The sequence below is a fragment of the Chenopodium album genome, chromosome 1 (genome assembly GCF_948465745.1).
Source record: "Chenopodium album chromosome 1, dcCheAlbu1.1, whole genome shotgun sequence".
In the NCBI taxonomy this organism is placed as follows: Eukaryota; Viridiplantae; Streptophyta; class Magnoliopsida; order Caryophyllales; family Amaranthaceae; genus Chenopodium; species Chenopodium album.
The window spans coordinates 1,281,116-1,297,544 of NC_137834.1; the positions used below are offsets into that span (position 1 = coordinate 1,281,116).

The 16,429-nt window shown below is 29.9% G+C and overlaps 2 protein-coding genes across 2 annotated transcripts; one reads left to right on the top strand and one right to left on the bottom strand.

Moving 5' to 3' along the window:
- Positions 1–12,277: 12,277 nt before the first annotated feature.
- Positions 12,278–12,919, bottom strand: LOC145563875 (kunitz-type trypsin inhibitor alpha chain-like). Its single transcript, XM_081624284.1, has one exon. It carries the CDS (start codon positions 12,917–12,919, stop codon positions 12,278–12,280), a length of 642 nt encoding a protein of 213 aa, XP_081480410.1.
- A 2,039-nt stretch (positions 12,920–14,958) lies between these two features.
- LOC145624543 (kunitz-type trypsin inhibitor alpha chain-like) lies at positions 14,959–15,955 on the top strand. The gene has a single exon (XM_081677628.1). The coding sequence runs from the start codon at positions 15,035–15,037 to the stop codon at positions 15,662–15,664; it is 630 nt and encodes a 209-aa protein (XP_081533754.1). The 5' UTR covers positions 14,959–15,034; the 3' UTR covers positions 15,665–15,955.
- Positions 15,956–16,429: the final 474 nt, after the last annotated feature.

Consider the following 16,429-nt stretch of genomic DNA (forward strand, 5'->3'; position numbering starts at 1 on the left):
ACCCACACCAATTCAGCCACCACCATACCCACCACCACCCAACCGAAACCCTAGAACCACCATCCCACCCACACTTGAAACAACCACGCTTACCGGAATCCCACCAAACCAAGCCAAGCCAACCCCATTTAACCACTAACCCAACCCTTTAACCCCATATAGACGAAGACAATATGCCGCTAATCGGGTGGCCGAAATTTTTGACTTTAGGACGGTGAGTGAGGTTGAAATCGAAATGGGGGAAGGGGAGGGAGGTCGAAATCGGGGCAAAGGAATGAGAGAGAGGTCGGAATCACGACGAGTGAAGGAGAGAGTGCCGAAATGGGCTGGAATCGGGACGGACAAAGGGAGGAAGGGCTGGAATTTGGACGGGGCAGGGAAGGGGGACTGGGATCGGGATGGGGGAAGGGGTTTTTGAGGGTGGTTGGTGGTTTCAGGGTGAGGGGAGGGGAGTCGGCGGTTCAAGGGAAGGGAGAGGGTGTTTAGCGCGGCGCTTGGGGGTTAGGCTAGTGGCGCTGGGAGGGGTTGTGTGGCTTTGGCCGTGGAGGGTGGTCGGGCTAGTGGGATTGTGTGGCTGTGAAAGGTGGTTGTGCTGTTGGGGTAATTAGTTAATAATTTTATTTTTATTTTTATTTTTTATTTTTTCCACCAATAAAATGTCGACATGTGTATTGTAACTTGCTATAGCAAGTCAAATGACCGGTTGGGACCATTTAAAGCAAATTGACATTAAAGGTCGGATTATTTAAAAATAATCGAAAGGTGGGATTATTTTGGGCGGATGGGCGAAATGTCGGATTATTCCCGGTAATTTTTCCTTTTAAAAAATCTACTTTATTTATTTTTTTTTATGATGAAAAATAATTATATTTTTAAATAATCCACTTTGATAACATATCTTAAAGTATTATTATTTATTAAAGACTATAAAATCCATTCATCCATCTACACTACAATGTATAAGTGGATAAGATTTTGAAAAAATTATATGAAAAAATTTCCCACCAAAATAATATATTTTTGTAACAAAATTTTTATTAGAAAAATTGAAATATTTTTAACTGAAAAAAAAAATCTATATAACATACGAGAATTTCAAGGATCATCTACAAGCTGTCAAATAAACATTTTTTTACATTTTCTCCTATTTTCTATTTTGTTTTATTTACTTTTGTTATTACACCACTCGTATCTTTGTTATATAAGCCTGCTCTAGCACTTTGTTGGAACAAAAAGGTAGTCAAGAAATGGGAGGCAATGAGGAGCAAAATGAGAGTTATATATAAAGAAAATGAGAGTATACATGAAAATAGTATAGTGCACCCGAGTGCACCATGCGCATGGTACATTTGAAAAGAACATTAGACATTTTTTTTTTTTGACGGGACATTAGACATTTTTTAAAGAACATACATGGGCGAAAAAAAAAATACTAGGGTTTGAGAAAAACACGTGATAATACATTATAGAACATGTTATTTTCATGGTTACTCATGTGGTTGAGTGTGTTTGAAAAAATTAAAATACCTAATCTATGTTTGACAAAAGAACATGTTTGTGTTTGACAAAGAACATGGCATTACAAAGAACATAAAGTCATTACAAAAAGAATATGATAATACATTAAAGAAAATGTTCTTTTTCATGGTTATTCAGATGATTGCATTTAACATTGTTTATGTATTTACATACATTAAAGAACATATTGTATAATGTAAAGAACCTATAATTCTAACTCAAAGAACATAATGATCAAACTCAAAGAACATATTATGCTCGTGTTCTTTATAAATGTCTATAATGTTCTTTTTTTCGCCCATGTTCTTTTAAATATACCTAATGTTCTTTTCGGGTGCACTAAATACCCGGGTGCACCAACCACGCATACTACTATTGATCGTCTTTTATGGTTTATTTGTTAAAAAAATGTAGTCATGTGAGATTTTATATGATTTATATGAAAAAATAAGTACCTTTATTTTATATTTTTGAAGTGATTAGACATTTTTTTTTTTATAATTTATATTAAATTATTGCAAATAATATAAAATGGATAGTATTTAATTTATAAAATAAATTTACAAAAGTAAAATCTTCAACATGAGATCAAAAAAATGGGGAAATTAATAGAGTACTATTGTCTATTTCAGTTATTCTGATTTTATTTTTTGATTATTTATTATTATTATTATTAAAGTGATGATGAAGCCGTCGTACACCATTGAACAATTGTGGACCATCGATGTTTTGAATTATTGATATAATCTTGTCCTACGTTCACAACAATTGTTGTGGAGGAATTTTCAATAACATAACATACACGTTTTTTTTCTTGCTTTTTATTTTTTTTTAAAGAAAAAAAAAAAAAACTTATTGATGATTTTTTTTTTTTTTTTTTTGAAAGATTATTGATGATTTTATTAAATCACCTTAATACGAAGTATACAATATTATTATCAGATCAAAAAATTATAAGTAATTCAACAACTTTTTTTAAAGAATGTAGTGCCATAAATATTGATATAATTTCAAAAATATCATGCTGACTAAATATTTTAGTTGATTTATTTATAATTTTATCATCTTTCAAAAAAAAAATAATAATTATAATTTTATCAAGGTGATAGAGCAACTGCTCCTCAACTTTAAGACAATACCCCTTTGTCTCATATTCATTTATTATTTTCTTAAATGTCTAAATGATCAACTTTGATAACCTGTCTTTAATGTATTATTAAAGAGTATATTATCCATTCATCCATTTATTCTATATGTTAAATGGATTATCAAGTAAAGGCATATTCACATTTAATGAAGTAGCTGAACTGAATTGAATTGAACTGAACTGATTGGAGCTAAACTGAACTGAACTGAGCTGAAATGAATATTTTATGAGAAAGGAAAATTAGGAGCTGAATTGAACTGATTGGAGCTAAATTAAACTGAATGGATCGGAGCTGAACTGAACTGAATTGAAATTAAGCAAAGTAAATAGACCCTAAAACACTTGATTATTGGAAAAATTATATGAAAAAATTTCCATCCGAAATGCTAAATTTTTTGTAAGAGATTTTTTATTAGAAAATATTAAAAAAAATTCAAAATTGTCTATGTAACACACAACTTTTTTAGAGGATAAACATTAAACAAATTCAAATTAAAAAAAAATAAAATAAAAATACCTTATATTTGTCATTTCATTTTAATTGGGTGTACTGTCATTACTTGTGTAATTAGACAAAAACAAGTGTTGATAAAATGTGAAATTCTTAAAAAGGAATTTACAAATATTAAATATTTAATTCCTATAAAAGTTTTATATGGATCGAAGTAATATTGTTACAGAGTACGGGCCTGTTCACTTCAGCTTAATTTCAGTTCAGTTCAGCTCTAATTAATTTAGTTCAGTTCAGTTCAACTCTAATCAGATCAGTTAAGTTCACTTCACTTCAGATCCTAATTTTCTTCTCTCATAAAATATTCATTTCAACTTAGTTCAGCTCTAATCAGTTCAGTTCAATTCAGGTCCAATCAGTTCAATTCAGCTCTAATCAATTCAGTTTAATTCAGCTTATTTCAGTAAATGTGAACAACAACTACTTAAATAGTTTTTGCTCCGTGCACAGATTCATAATAATAAGATTTGTAAATTATGATAGCCAACTAAAATGAAGTGACTATCATTATTTACAAATCTTATTTTTCAAAAAATTTAAATTTATTTAATATTTATTTAAAATCTTGTGTTAGATACATAATTTTTTAATTAAACGAATTTGATATTTTCTTATAGAATTTTGTAAACATATATACTAGTATATACCATTTTGGAGATAAAAAAAATTCAAAACATTATGCTAAGTATCCTAGTTGGTAATACTTTTTTTTTTTTTTTTCATTGTGTGCGTCAAATCAATAATGTTGTTTTTGTATTTTAGTGCGTTAAATCCCGAAGGTTAGGCCTAGTATAAACTTCTCCCTCAATTATAATTTTATATTTTGTGCGTTAGATACCAAAAGTTAGGTCTAAACTTTTTCATAATGGGACACATTTAAAAAGTGGGTGGAGTAGAACAATCAAGTTCTATCTAAATATATACACTAATGCTTTCCTCGGGCAATGCTACTGTGGGTTAGTGTGAAAAACTACCTTATAAAGCACTTTATATAAATAAAATGTTCAAAAGATGGGTTCCTCGGATAGGATATATTTAAAGCAATTAATGTTTAAAACGTGGATAGATTTAGACATTAGTAGCATTGCCCGAGGAAGTACATTAGTGTATTAGTAAAAAACCACCATCTTATATATACACTAATGCGTTCCTCTGGGCAATGCTACTGTGGGTTCCCTCCATAATAAGGTATATCCTATCTTTACGTTAATTGGCTATTTATAAATAAAATAATAATAAATACTAAATTTTAAAAAGGCATCATTACTAATGTCTAAATCTATCCACGTTTTAAACATTAATTGCTTTAAATGTTCAAAAGATGGGTAATTTAATTTTAAGGTTTCATTTATATTTAATAGTATGAGTACTCCTAGATATTATTCGAAACCCTCAGTTGGAAAGTAAAAATATATTACTGTCGACCATAAAGTTATGGGTTATAATTTTTAAAGTATAGTACTTCCTTCGTATTTTTTTATTTGCATCACTTTCCTTTTTGGGATGCTTTTCTTAAATGCATCACTTCTATATTTGGTAATTTTATACAAAGTACTATATTTTATCATTTCGTTCTCTCTCTTACTTTAAACCCCATTCAATTTATTTTATCATTTATCTCTCTTTCAGTCTGTGAACTACTGTTCTTGGGTTTGGGTAGCCTTGAACACCATACCTAAAATTCAAGGAACCACGTGCATAAATTCAGCTCAGATGAATCGATTTGGAGCCAGAAGAGATGGAATTGCGCCTATGTAACTTCTCTCTCTATACTATGGTTTCTCTCTCCAAAAAGATTTTTTCAAAACGAGCTCAAAAAGGAGATAAAACGGTGTCCTAATCAGCCTTGATAATACACATACTGTATTCTACTAAAAGTAAGTCTAATAATTGCGGAAATGCCATTATATCAATGGGGACTGGCTCCAAAAACTCCCCATATTTAATTATTTATTGCAAAATTTCTCTCATACCATTCAAATAATACTTCTATAAATACCATCCCTCTTGTTTCCAATCCACCATCCCTTAAAAAAAAAAAAAAAAAAAAAAAAAAAAAAAAAAAAAAAAAAAAAAAAAAAAGACCTACTACAAAAGCTAAAGTTTGACAAAAAAAATGGCATCCTTTCTCTTCCCAACTGCTGCAATTACTCTCCTTCTCCTTGTCCTCTCCCCTACTCCTAGTTTCGCCGGCAGCATCCTAGATGTTGACGGTGACATACTACAAAATGGAGGGGACTACTTGACAAATTAGGGGAGAAATAGAATGAATAGCTTTGTATTGCTTGATTATTATTCATCAATAGGTTGAGTATTTATACAAAACCTATACTCATAAGATAGGAAACAATCTTCCCATAAGATATACCATATATCCTAATGATATATTCACTAAATCATATCTTAACATAAAATAAACCTAAATATATTATTCCTTTAATGATATCTACGGAAAATATATCACACATATATTTTCCGATAACACATATCTCTAACACTACTACATCTATCCTTCCGCACTCATCAAGCAAAGGTGGCCTAACATTGGCACCAGCTGAAGGCTCTTCACCGTGCCCTCTATTTTTATAACCCAAGACTCGTCCAATAGTCGTGGCTCGCCCGTGAATATCTGGACCTTTGCTTATGTACTGCACCTTTCCACTGCATTTTCCATTCAATTCTCATTTGAAAGGGTCTCCACCAACTGCAATAAACCCCTGAGTTGGTGGGTTGCCCCTAGTGATGCCAACAACAAATCGTACGTGATCGTCGGTACCGACGGCCCGTTCAAGCCTTCTCATTACTTTAGAATTAAAGAAGCTAAGACTGGTAAGAATGTGTACAACATTAAATTTTGTCACAGAAGCGAGTCCGAGATTTTCAGAGTTTCAGCAACGGAGTGTAAGGATGTTAGTTTTGTCAAAAAAATTGTGATGTTTATTTTTTTTTAGAGTTAAGCTAAAATACGGTCCTTGAACTTTGGTGTTTGTAGCAATTTAGTCCCTCAACTTTCAAATGAAGCAAAATGGTCCCTCAACCACCAATGACTCACTTTTCAGGTACAAATTAGCTTACTAGGCATAGTTTAGGGACCTTGGTGCACATGTGGCAACAAATTTAATGATTTTAAATGCAAAGTTTAGGGACCTTCAACTAATGAGTTGACATTAATAAAATTAGAAATGAAAGTTTAGGGACTTACAGGGTCAGGTGGCTAATGTAATTATTATAGGCCAAAGTTTAGGGATCTATGGGACACATGGTGCTCCCATACAAAGTGATTATAATTTATAAGTTTTAGCCCATTCAATTAAACTAATTAAATTTCAACTAAACCAATTTAATTTTAGTATAAATTATTTGCTTTATAAAAATAAAAATATTTAAGTGAGATAATTTAAGCTAAGAGTGAATTAATGGTCACACATTTAGTCAATAATCTAAGGCAATTATGTTCTCCTAGAAATTATCAAAAGAAAAAAGGGGAAAATAGGTAAACCCTTAAAATTGTCTCACGTAAAACCTAAAAAAATTAAAAATCATTTTGAACACAAAATACGTAGGGAAAAAACCTTGAAATTGACACACAACAACCCAAAAAAGTGAAAACCTTTTAGAACATAAACTCGTGAAAAAAAAAATATATCAATTATGAGAAAAGTAGGGTGGTATTATTTTTATTCTAGTTTCATAATTTTTTTTAATTTATATTACAAAGTTTGGGTTTGTCTTACTCATCACTCACTTTTGAAAACACAATACATTTTTGGTTTTATTTATTTTTATTTCAATTTATATTGGCGTGTGAAATATATAAGGGGTTAAGAGTTAGGAGTTAGGATTTGAAGATATGTGGTTAATGAGTTTGGTAGGGATATATTGTAAATAATAATAATAATAATAATAATAATAATAAAAAAATTAAAAAATTGATTATCGAAAAATGGTAGGAACTAAAGGAATAAAAAAAATATATATAAAATACATCGTGATTATAAAATTTTATTAGCAATTTTTATTCTTGCCAACTCACTTTAAAAATATTTGGTTAATAAAAACTCACTTTATAAATAAGTAAGCTTTTGTTTATATTTAATTTAATTAATGAGTTGTAATCTAACAAGTTCCTAAACTTTTGTTTGAAAAAAACAAGTGTAGTCCCTAAACTTTTGCTGAATCATCGCTCTAAGTCCTTGAACTTTGGCTTAGTTGGCATTGACACCCCTAAACTTTGCTGACTAGGAAGTTCCTCCACCAGAAATGGTGAGGAAAGGGTGGTTGAGGGACCTTTTTGCTTCATTTTAAAGATTAGGGACCAAATGTGTTACTAATGGCAAAGTTGAGGGATCGTATTTTAGCTTAACTCTTTTTTTTATGTCGTATTATGTATGTCTTTGTATAAAATAAATAAAATATGGCATTATACTGAGGTGGTGAGTTATGCTATTTTCTAATTTATAAGTCCTTTATAATCTTTGTATTTTATGATACTGCCATATCCTAACTTATGATACAGAATAGCTTTTGTATATTTGTTCTCTATTAATGTATCAATGCAAATTCTTTTAAGCTTTAAAATTCAATTTTTCTAATATAAAATCTGTAATAAATTACAAAGTGCAATACAGTTTATGGGTTATAGATTTTGGTTTGAACTTGATCTAAAAAATACGAGTAGTATGTAGATCTGAACCCAACACTAAAACACAATTTTTTTTTAATATTAAAATCTGGATTATATGAAAACGATCGAGCCTAGGCTGCCAAAGAAGAATGTATTTCACAAACCAAACAAATCCATTGAAACATTGATCGTGTTGAGTTGAACAATTAATAGGAATTGAAACTTAATAGTTGATTATGAAAATGTAATCCTTAATCATGATTAAATGGTCATCGACAGTGTCGAGCTGTCATAATTGATCATCAAGTTGATAGTTAATTAAACTGCCACCCCTAATTATGGATACACGTGCGATGCAGCGTTTGTTTGTATTTTTTTTAAAACAAATATTTTTTGTATGTATGTAATTACATTTGTTATTCTATTCGTTGTATATAGTATATTATTTAACATTTTAAGTTTAAGGGCCTGTTCTCATTAACTGAAATGAAATGAATATTTTATTAGAGAAGAAAATTAGGAGCTGAAATGAATTGAACTGAAAATAATCTGACGAGAAAAAAAAAAGGACTAAATTAACTTGTAAATTCCCTCTCATTTGTTATATATTTAGATAAAATCTTCAATTTCAAAAGATAATATTATTTATTGAATTAATTTAAAATTTAAAATCTCATTCGCCAATTTGCCTATGTGGCAGTTAAATTATTTTATTTTATAAGATTTATCAATCTCTTATTTAATTGTCTTTAACTAAAATTTATAATTATACATGACGTGTTAAGAAATTTTAATCCTACGTGTCTTCCTAAACTTCGAAATAAACTCCCGTTTATATATAAATATATATATATATATATATATATATATATTTTTTTTTTTGAGGCAAGTAAATAAATATATATTAGATTGGGGCAAATTGAACATCATTCATAGAGCAAATTTACGAATGATTTTCCTTTCGTATGACATAATTATAGTACAAAAACACCATAAGATACAATCTTAGCTTGTCCCACATATACCAAAATTGTGGTGGACAAATTTTAGGAGTACATAGGTAATTATCCACGTTTTTTGTCATCCTTTTTGTTTCAATCGTACGTTTTAAAAATCGGAGGAATTGAATGGTGATTCTCAATTTTATGATCCTTTTTTTTTTTTTTTTTTTTTTGACACAATTTTATGATCTTACCTAGCTACAATTATAAGCAAATATTATCCATCAAGTACTTCAATATCAAGTTTATAGTTTATGTATCTACATATACATCATTTGTCAGATTTAAATTCATTGATGTTTAATGGAATAATTATAGAGTTTTAAGATTTGCAATTCATGTTCTTTTTTTAAGTTTTTTTTTTTTAAAAAAAAAAAAAAAAAAACTATCTTATATACATCAAATTTTGTGAAAAACTAGCTTATAAAAAAAGTTATTGTAAGAAACTACCTTGTAAAAACTAAATTTTGTAGGTTGTTACAATGTGATTGATTTAGCAATGAAAGAGAAGGGGAATTAGGTGGTAATAAGGGTGCTATGGAGATACTTGGTGGGAAAAAAAGAATAAATGATTGAAAATGAGTTATTAAACGTCCCTTATTTAATGCAATAATCCGGAAAAATGTAGTTTCTTACAACATTAAGTGTTTTAATTATAAGGTTGTCTCTTACACATCTAGTGTTTATAAGGTAGTTTTTTACAACTTTTTTTTTTAATAAGATAGGTTTTCACAAAAACTTAAATGTATAAGATAGTTCTCACAAAAAATCATTTTCTTAATTTAGAGGTAAACCCTATATTAGAGTCATGATTGAAAATGAGGTGATTTCTACATCTTGCCAACCTTGTACTCCTTTGTGTAGAGAATAATACTTTTATCGATTTACTTCTTGACCATTTTCTAGCTACTTCTCATAATACTATATATATTCGGCCAAAATAATTATAGGTCTATATTTTTTATGTTTGAAACATGAAAACACCCATAGTAGTATATATATATATATATATATATATATAGGGATAATAGAGGAGAGAAATATAATGTTCAAATATAGTTAATGCAATAGTTTGTCAAATAATGAAGTATAACACTTTAAGAAAATGACCACTTTTTTTTTCAAAAAAAAGAAAAAAAAAAAAGACCACAATTGAAAAAGTGTTAAAACTTTTAGATAATGGAGAAGTGACATATCCTTTGGGAAATTTTAGTCATTTTTTTTAATGTTATAGGTATACATTACAAAATTAACTCATACATGATTATCTGATTTGAAACTCGAAATTTAATTAAAAATTTCGAGGGATTGTGTGGCTCATGGACATGAAATTGCACTCTTTTTTTTTTTTTTATTATTATTATTTTTTTTTTTTTTTTTTTTTTTTTATGTCCTTATCCATTTGTTTGATCTATTGAGAACAAGTGATGATCGTTTCTCATACTAGGACCTCATCTACAAGCTAACATTATCTACAGAATCAAGTAAGTATTTTCCCCTGTTTCCAAAAGAAAAAATAATAATAAAAATATATATAATAATAATAATAAATAATAAATAAATAAATAAATATTTTCCCTTTTTTCTATATTGTTACATATTCTGTTGCAACTCGTATCTCTGTTAGATAATGATAGAGTATAAAACATATTCTTGGGCCTCAACCATCAGCTTAAGCTTTTGGTTGAGTTGGTCCACTAACATGGTAACAGAGCCAGCGTGACACAAAGGTCACGGGTTCGAATCTCATCCGCCCCTCCTTTAAAGTGGAATTAATTCGCACCAGGTATGGGTGGGCCTGTGTTGCATCCACATTTCAAGCCCAAAGGGCCCTCTGCAATGTTTGTCCATATGTTTTAATAATATAAATTGGTTACTCTTAGAAAGCATTGTCGCTCATCTGTAAGTAATCATTCCAAGGGAGAATATTATTGTTCCAGTAGGTTGCTACATAGTAATTTTCAATAACCATTATTAAAATGTCATTACTATTTGTTTTTTATAAGTAAAAAAATAATCTAAAAATAAAGTTGAGAAGTTTTGATCAAAATGAAGGATTACAAAAGATATGTTAGACATAATGACGTAGAAAATGATCAGAATTATGTTTAAAATGTTTTTTAAAACTATATAAATATTTTTATTAAAGATATGTCAAATAATTTTTTTAAGTAAAGAGGAAATTATTTTTGTATAAAATTTGTTTCTTTATGAAATTTTTTTCAGCAAAAATAAAATAAAATTAAACATAAAGACACACTAGGAGATGAGACGTGTCATTGCTATTTAGCTAGTGTGTTTTTAATATATAATTATTGATTGATACTCGTATTAGATCCAAGATAAGATTCAAATGCGAGTACTATGATTTTTATTTCATATCCAATTGTTTAATGGTTTAAAAAAAATGTTGTGTTTTAATGTGTCAATTTTGTAATGATGTCTACATACAATATATAAAAATGACTAAGATTTACAAAAGGATATATACACCTTCCATTTTTTTTAAGTGTTAACACTTTTCAAATGTCTTGGTCATTTTAACACATTTCAAATGTGGTCATTTTATTTCATTGTTTGACAAATTTCGACATATTACATTATTGTTCGATTATTGAATTACTCGTAAGTAAGCAAGCATTTCACTTGTTGAGGCAATAAGTCAATAACTCCACGAGTGTGTTAAAGTTAGTGCTTCAAAGTTAGTATTAGATATTTAGTTTTAATATTGTTTTTACTTAGTCAAACTAGTAAGTTAGTAGTGATAGTAGTGGGATATAATTATGGGCACTATCAAGTATCAACAACAACAACCCATGTAATTAGGCTTGCATGCTAATTATTTGCATTTGGTTTATTTTGACAGTTATTTTGTAGCCTATATAAGGCATAATTTGTTATTAGTTTATTTGAATGAGAATAGCATTAGCTTAATTCAACGTTCCTATTCTAGTTTTGCTTTCTTATTTCCAACAGAGTGTACCCACAACACTCTAGTTCCCATACAAGTAATAGGGTTACAAGTGCTTGTTGACAATTTTTGCTCCAATGACCAAAAAAAATAAAAATAAATAAATAAATAAAAATCATAAATTAGGAAGTGCCTGATTTCACAACCTCATTATTCTGACACATTATTTTTATAATTTAAAGCCATAATACGACATTAATATTAAAATTCTATGGTAGTCATCCTTAAAATAACTACCATTATACTAAATCTTTATTGTCTGATTTATTTATTTATTTTTTTTATGTCAAAATTAATTAAAAATGTTTTTTTTTTTTAAAATAAAAATCAACTAATAAAAAATTAGTATGGTTGTAATTTTAAAGATGACTATCATAAAAGTAAAAGTTCTCCATAATAATACAAATCTCCCATTTGATATCATCAAAAAAGGAGAAGTTTATTTATTCATGCATGGACTGTAGCCACACGTACACGTACACGTACACATACAAAGGTGACAAACCTAATTAACATAAGAGGCAATCTTCTTTGGAGAATATTTCTTAAACACAACAGCAAAAGGCTCACCCTCGGCGACTCCCAATTTTCCATCCTCAAGAATAGTAACATCCTTACACTCCATAGCCGAAACTCTGAAAATTTCGGAATCGGTTATGTGACAAAACTTAATGTTGTACACATCCTTACCAGCTTCTATAATATTGAAAAAATAAGTAGGCTTGAATGGCCCTTTAGTACCGACCATCACGTACGAGTTGTCGTTGGCATCGCTAGGGGCTACCCACCACCTCAATGGTTTATTGCAGGTGGTGGCGACCTTATCAAAGTAAAATTCAATTGGAAATGAAGTCGTAAGGATCGGTATTAAATAAAGGGTTGAGATCTTCACAGGCAAGCCTTTTTTGGACCAGTTTTGGGTTATAAAAAGAGGGCAGGGTGAGTCCTCTCCTGGTGTCAATCTAAGGCCACCTTCGCCCGATGATGATGAGATCAATGGATGAAAGGCTGGAAGGATGTAGTAGTCCCCTCCATTTTGTAGTATGTCGCCGTCCACATCTACGATGGGGCCGGCGACACTAGGAGAAGGAGAGAGGACTAGGAGAAGGAGAGTAATCGCAGCAGTTGGGAAGAGAATGGAAGCCATTTTTTTTTAAAAAAAAAAAAGTTTTGTGGGATGATGGAGGATTGACAGGAGGGTTAGTATTTATAGAGGTATTATATGGATGGCATGAGAGAAAATTTGTAATATACATGGGGAGTTTTTGGGAAGTTAAAAAAGTACGGCATACTTACAATGTTCAATTGTAACATGGTATTACTATATGTGTCATTCGTCTACTATTGTTGTACGAAATAGTTTATAATTGTATAATGTATACTTGCAATATATATAATGAAGGTTTTTAAGTTAAAAAAAAAGGAGTAGTCTTGCTCAAATTAATTTAAAATTTAATGTGACATAAGATAAAAGTTGTAAGATAAAATAGGAGTAGTCTTGCTCAAATAATTTGGTTACCTTGTCCTACATCTGCCACACAGCCACAATAATTGTTTGTGGATAAAAATTTCGAGAAAACGTGGGCATTAAATTGGCTTTTGTTTGGTTTTTTTTTTTCATGTCCTTATCCATTTGTTTGTTACAACAAGAACAAGTGATGATGGATTCTCAATTTCTCATACTAGAACCTCATAAATTTTCTTTTGTTATAAAAACTTGTATCTTTTTTATGTAAGCCAGCTCTAGCATTTTGTTGGAATTAGAAGGTAGTAAAGGAATGGGAGGCAATGAGGAGCAAAAAGAAAGTGTAGAAAGAAAAGAAGCACACTACAATTAATCGTCTTTTTATGATAAAAAGATTTATATGTTACGGAGTAAAAAATATAGTCATATACATATGGGGTTAGAGAGAGGTAGAGAGAAAGAGAATGTAATTGGTACTATCTTCATCCTATAATACTTGGAATGTTGGGGTAAACAGAAGTTTAAGAAAATTATAAGTGGATCCATTTAAAACATTTATTTATTAGAGTATAAATGATTCTCTTTTGTATTTTTATATTATAAGAAAATAAAAAAGTAAGGGAGGTGAGGCCGTGAGGGTAGTGAGGAGAGAGTAAATGTAGGATTGAATTGGATTTTGGGGTTAGTGGTCCCAAAGAGAGTATAAGAAAATATATTTTTTTATCAGTCATCCCATTTCATATTTGGTAATGTTTCAAGTATTTTGAAATGGACGAAAATGATAATTGTGACAAGTACTATGAGATAGAGTGAGTAATTATTAAAAAGAGGGAGAGATAAAGTATTAGGAAATGATGTTAAAAGTACATAAAAAAAAATAATGACAACCTATAAAAAAAAGTATAGTTTTATAAAAAAAAAAGTACACTATTTAAATATAAATATGTCACTAATTTTGGCTATCCATAAATGAAATATAAAAATTGATTTTGACACAAACTTAATTGATTTTGATACACCTTTATGTGAGAAAAGCATAGAAAACCATGCTCTTATATAAAAATATGTCAAAATTGATCATATTCCACGAAATATAGGACACTAAAAAATGAACATAGAAAATATTTATTAAAGTGATGATGAAAAGATTGTCGTACAATTATGGACCACCGATGTTTTGAATTACTGATATAATCATTGTCCTACGTTCACTACAATTGTGGTGGAGGAATTTTCAATAAAATGCACGTTTCTTAATTCCTTTGTCTTCTACTAGTTTGTTTTTTTTTTTTTTTTTTTGAATGAGGAATAAGAGAAAATACAGTTATTACTAAAATATACAAAATTTATTCATCAAATTGAAAAATTGTAAGTACTCCGTAATGTAATACGTAGTAACTTTTTTTAAATATAGACTCCAACAATTTTGTTGACATCAAGATAGGGACTTCCTCGACGTTAAAATAGGGGTAAATATAAGGTAATCTTGAAATATACAAAATTTGTTTATCACATGACAATTTTATAGATAAATCAACAACTTTTTCAATAAGTGAGTCCCACCATGATGATGACTAGATAAGGGTAGATAACTATGTTGTACTTTTTTAACTTCCCAAAAACTCCCCATGTATATTACAAATTTTCTCTCATACCATCCATATAATACTTGTATAAATACCATCCCTCCTGTTTCCAATCCTCCATCATCCCTCAAAACATTAAAAAAAAAAAATAAAAAAAAAAAAAAAAAACAAAACAAAACAAAACCTAAGTTATCAACAAAATAAGCTAAAAATGGCTTCCTTTCTCATCCCAACTGCTGCAATTACTCTCCTTCTCCTTGTCCTCTCTCCTACTCCTAGTTGCGCCGGCGACATCCTAGATGTTGACGGAGATCTCCTACGAAACGGAGGGGACTACTACATTGTTCCACACTCACCAGGCAAAGGTGGCCTAACAGTGACACCAGCTGAGGACTCTTCACCTTGCCCTCTTTTTATAACCCATGACTCGTCCAGTAGCGGCTTTCCGGTGAGGATCTCGACCATTTTTAGAGTTCTTTACCTTGCGACTCAATTTCCAATTGAGTTCTACTTTGATAGGGTTCCCACCACCTGCAATAAATCATTGAGGTGGTGGGTAGCCCCTAGCGATGCCAACGACAAATCGTACGTGATTGTCGGTACTAACGGGCCATTCAAGCCTACTTATTCATTTCGCATAGAAGAAGCTAAGTCTGGTAAGAATGTGTACAACATTAAGTTTTGTCACACAATCGAGTCCGAAATTTTTAGGGTTTCGGCTATGGAGTGTAAGGATGTTAGAATTCTTGATGATGGAAAATTGGGAGTCACCGAAGATGGACCTTTTCCTGTTGTTTTTGAGAAATATTACATTCCAGGGATTGCCTCTTATGTTAATTAGGTTTAATTTGTCACTTTTGCATGTGTATGTGTACGTGTGGCTTAAGTCCATGCATAAATAAATTTCTCTACTGTTAGTTGATGAAAAAAAAGGAGATTTGTATTTTATTAGTTAGGAGGAACTTCTCCTCCTGTTTATGTTATAATATGTCTTGAATAAAAAAAAATATGTGTCGGTATTGATGGTGTTTGGTTAGATTGTATAATATATAATGGTGATGGTGTGAAACTCAAAGTGAGTAGCTAGGAATGGGTAATGACAAACTTCTAAGTAAATCAGATGTACAATAAATATTTTACGTGTATCCGTTATAAAGTTTCCGTAAAATGAGCAAAAGTTATTCTAATATGAATAAAAGTTACCCTGATATAAATAAAAGTTACGAAGTATATATGCTTTATTGATAAATTTTACCAAAAAAATTTATAAAATTAGACCTAAACTTGATAAAAGTGACCCTCGATGTATAGTAAATCATTGTACATAGGATGTATTCAAAAGTCCAGACCTTAGATCCACTACGGGTCTCAAAATTAAAATGATCAATAAGTAAAATCATAACACAACCAAACAATTCGATCAACTCAGGTGGACGATGACGCTTGATTATTTAGATGTCAAAGTTAGATTAATTTCTAGTTAACACAAGTATGAAAACAAAAAAGTACATTTTCAAAAGTAATGATCAATAAGTACATTTTCAGTGTAATCTTCATTGTTTATTGTGAATAATTCTTTAAATTTTATCTTTATATTATGGTGGGT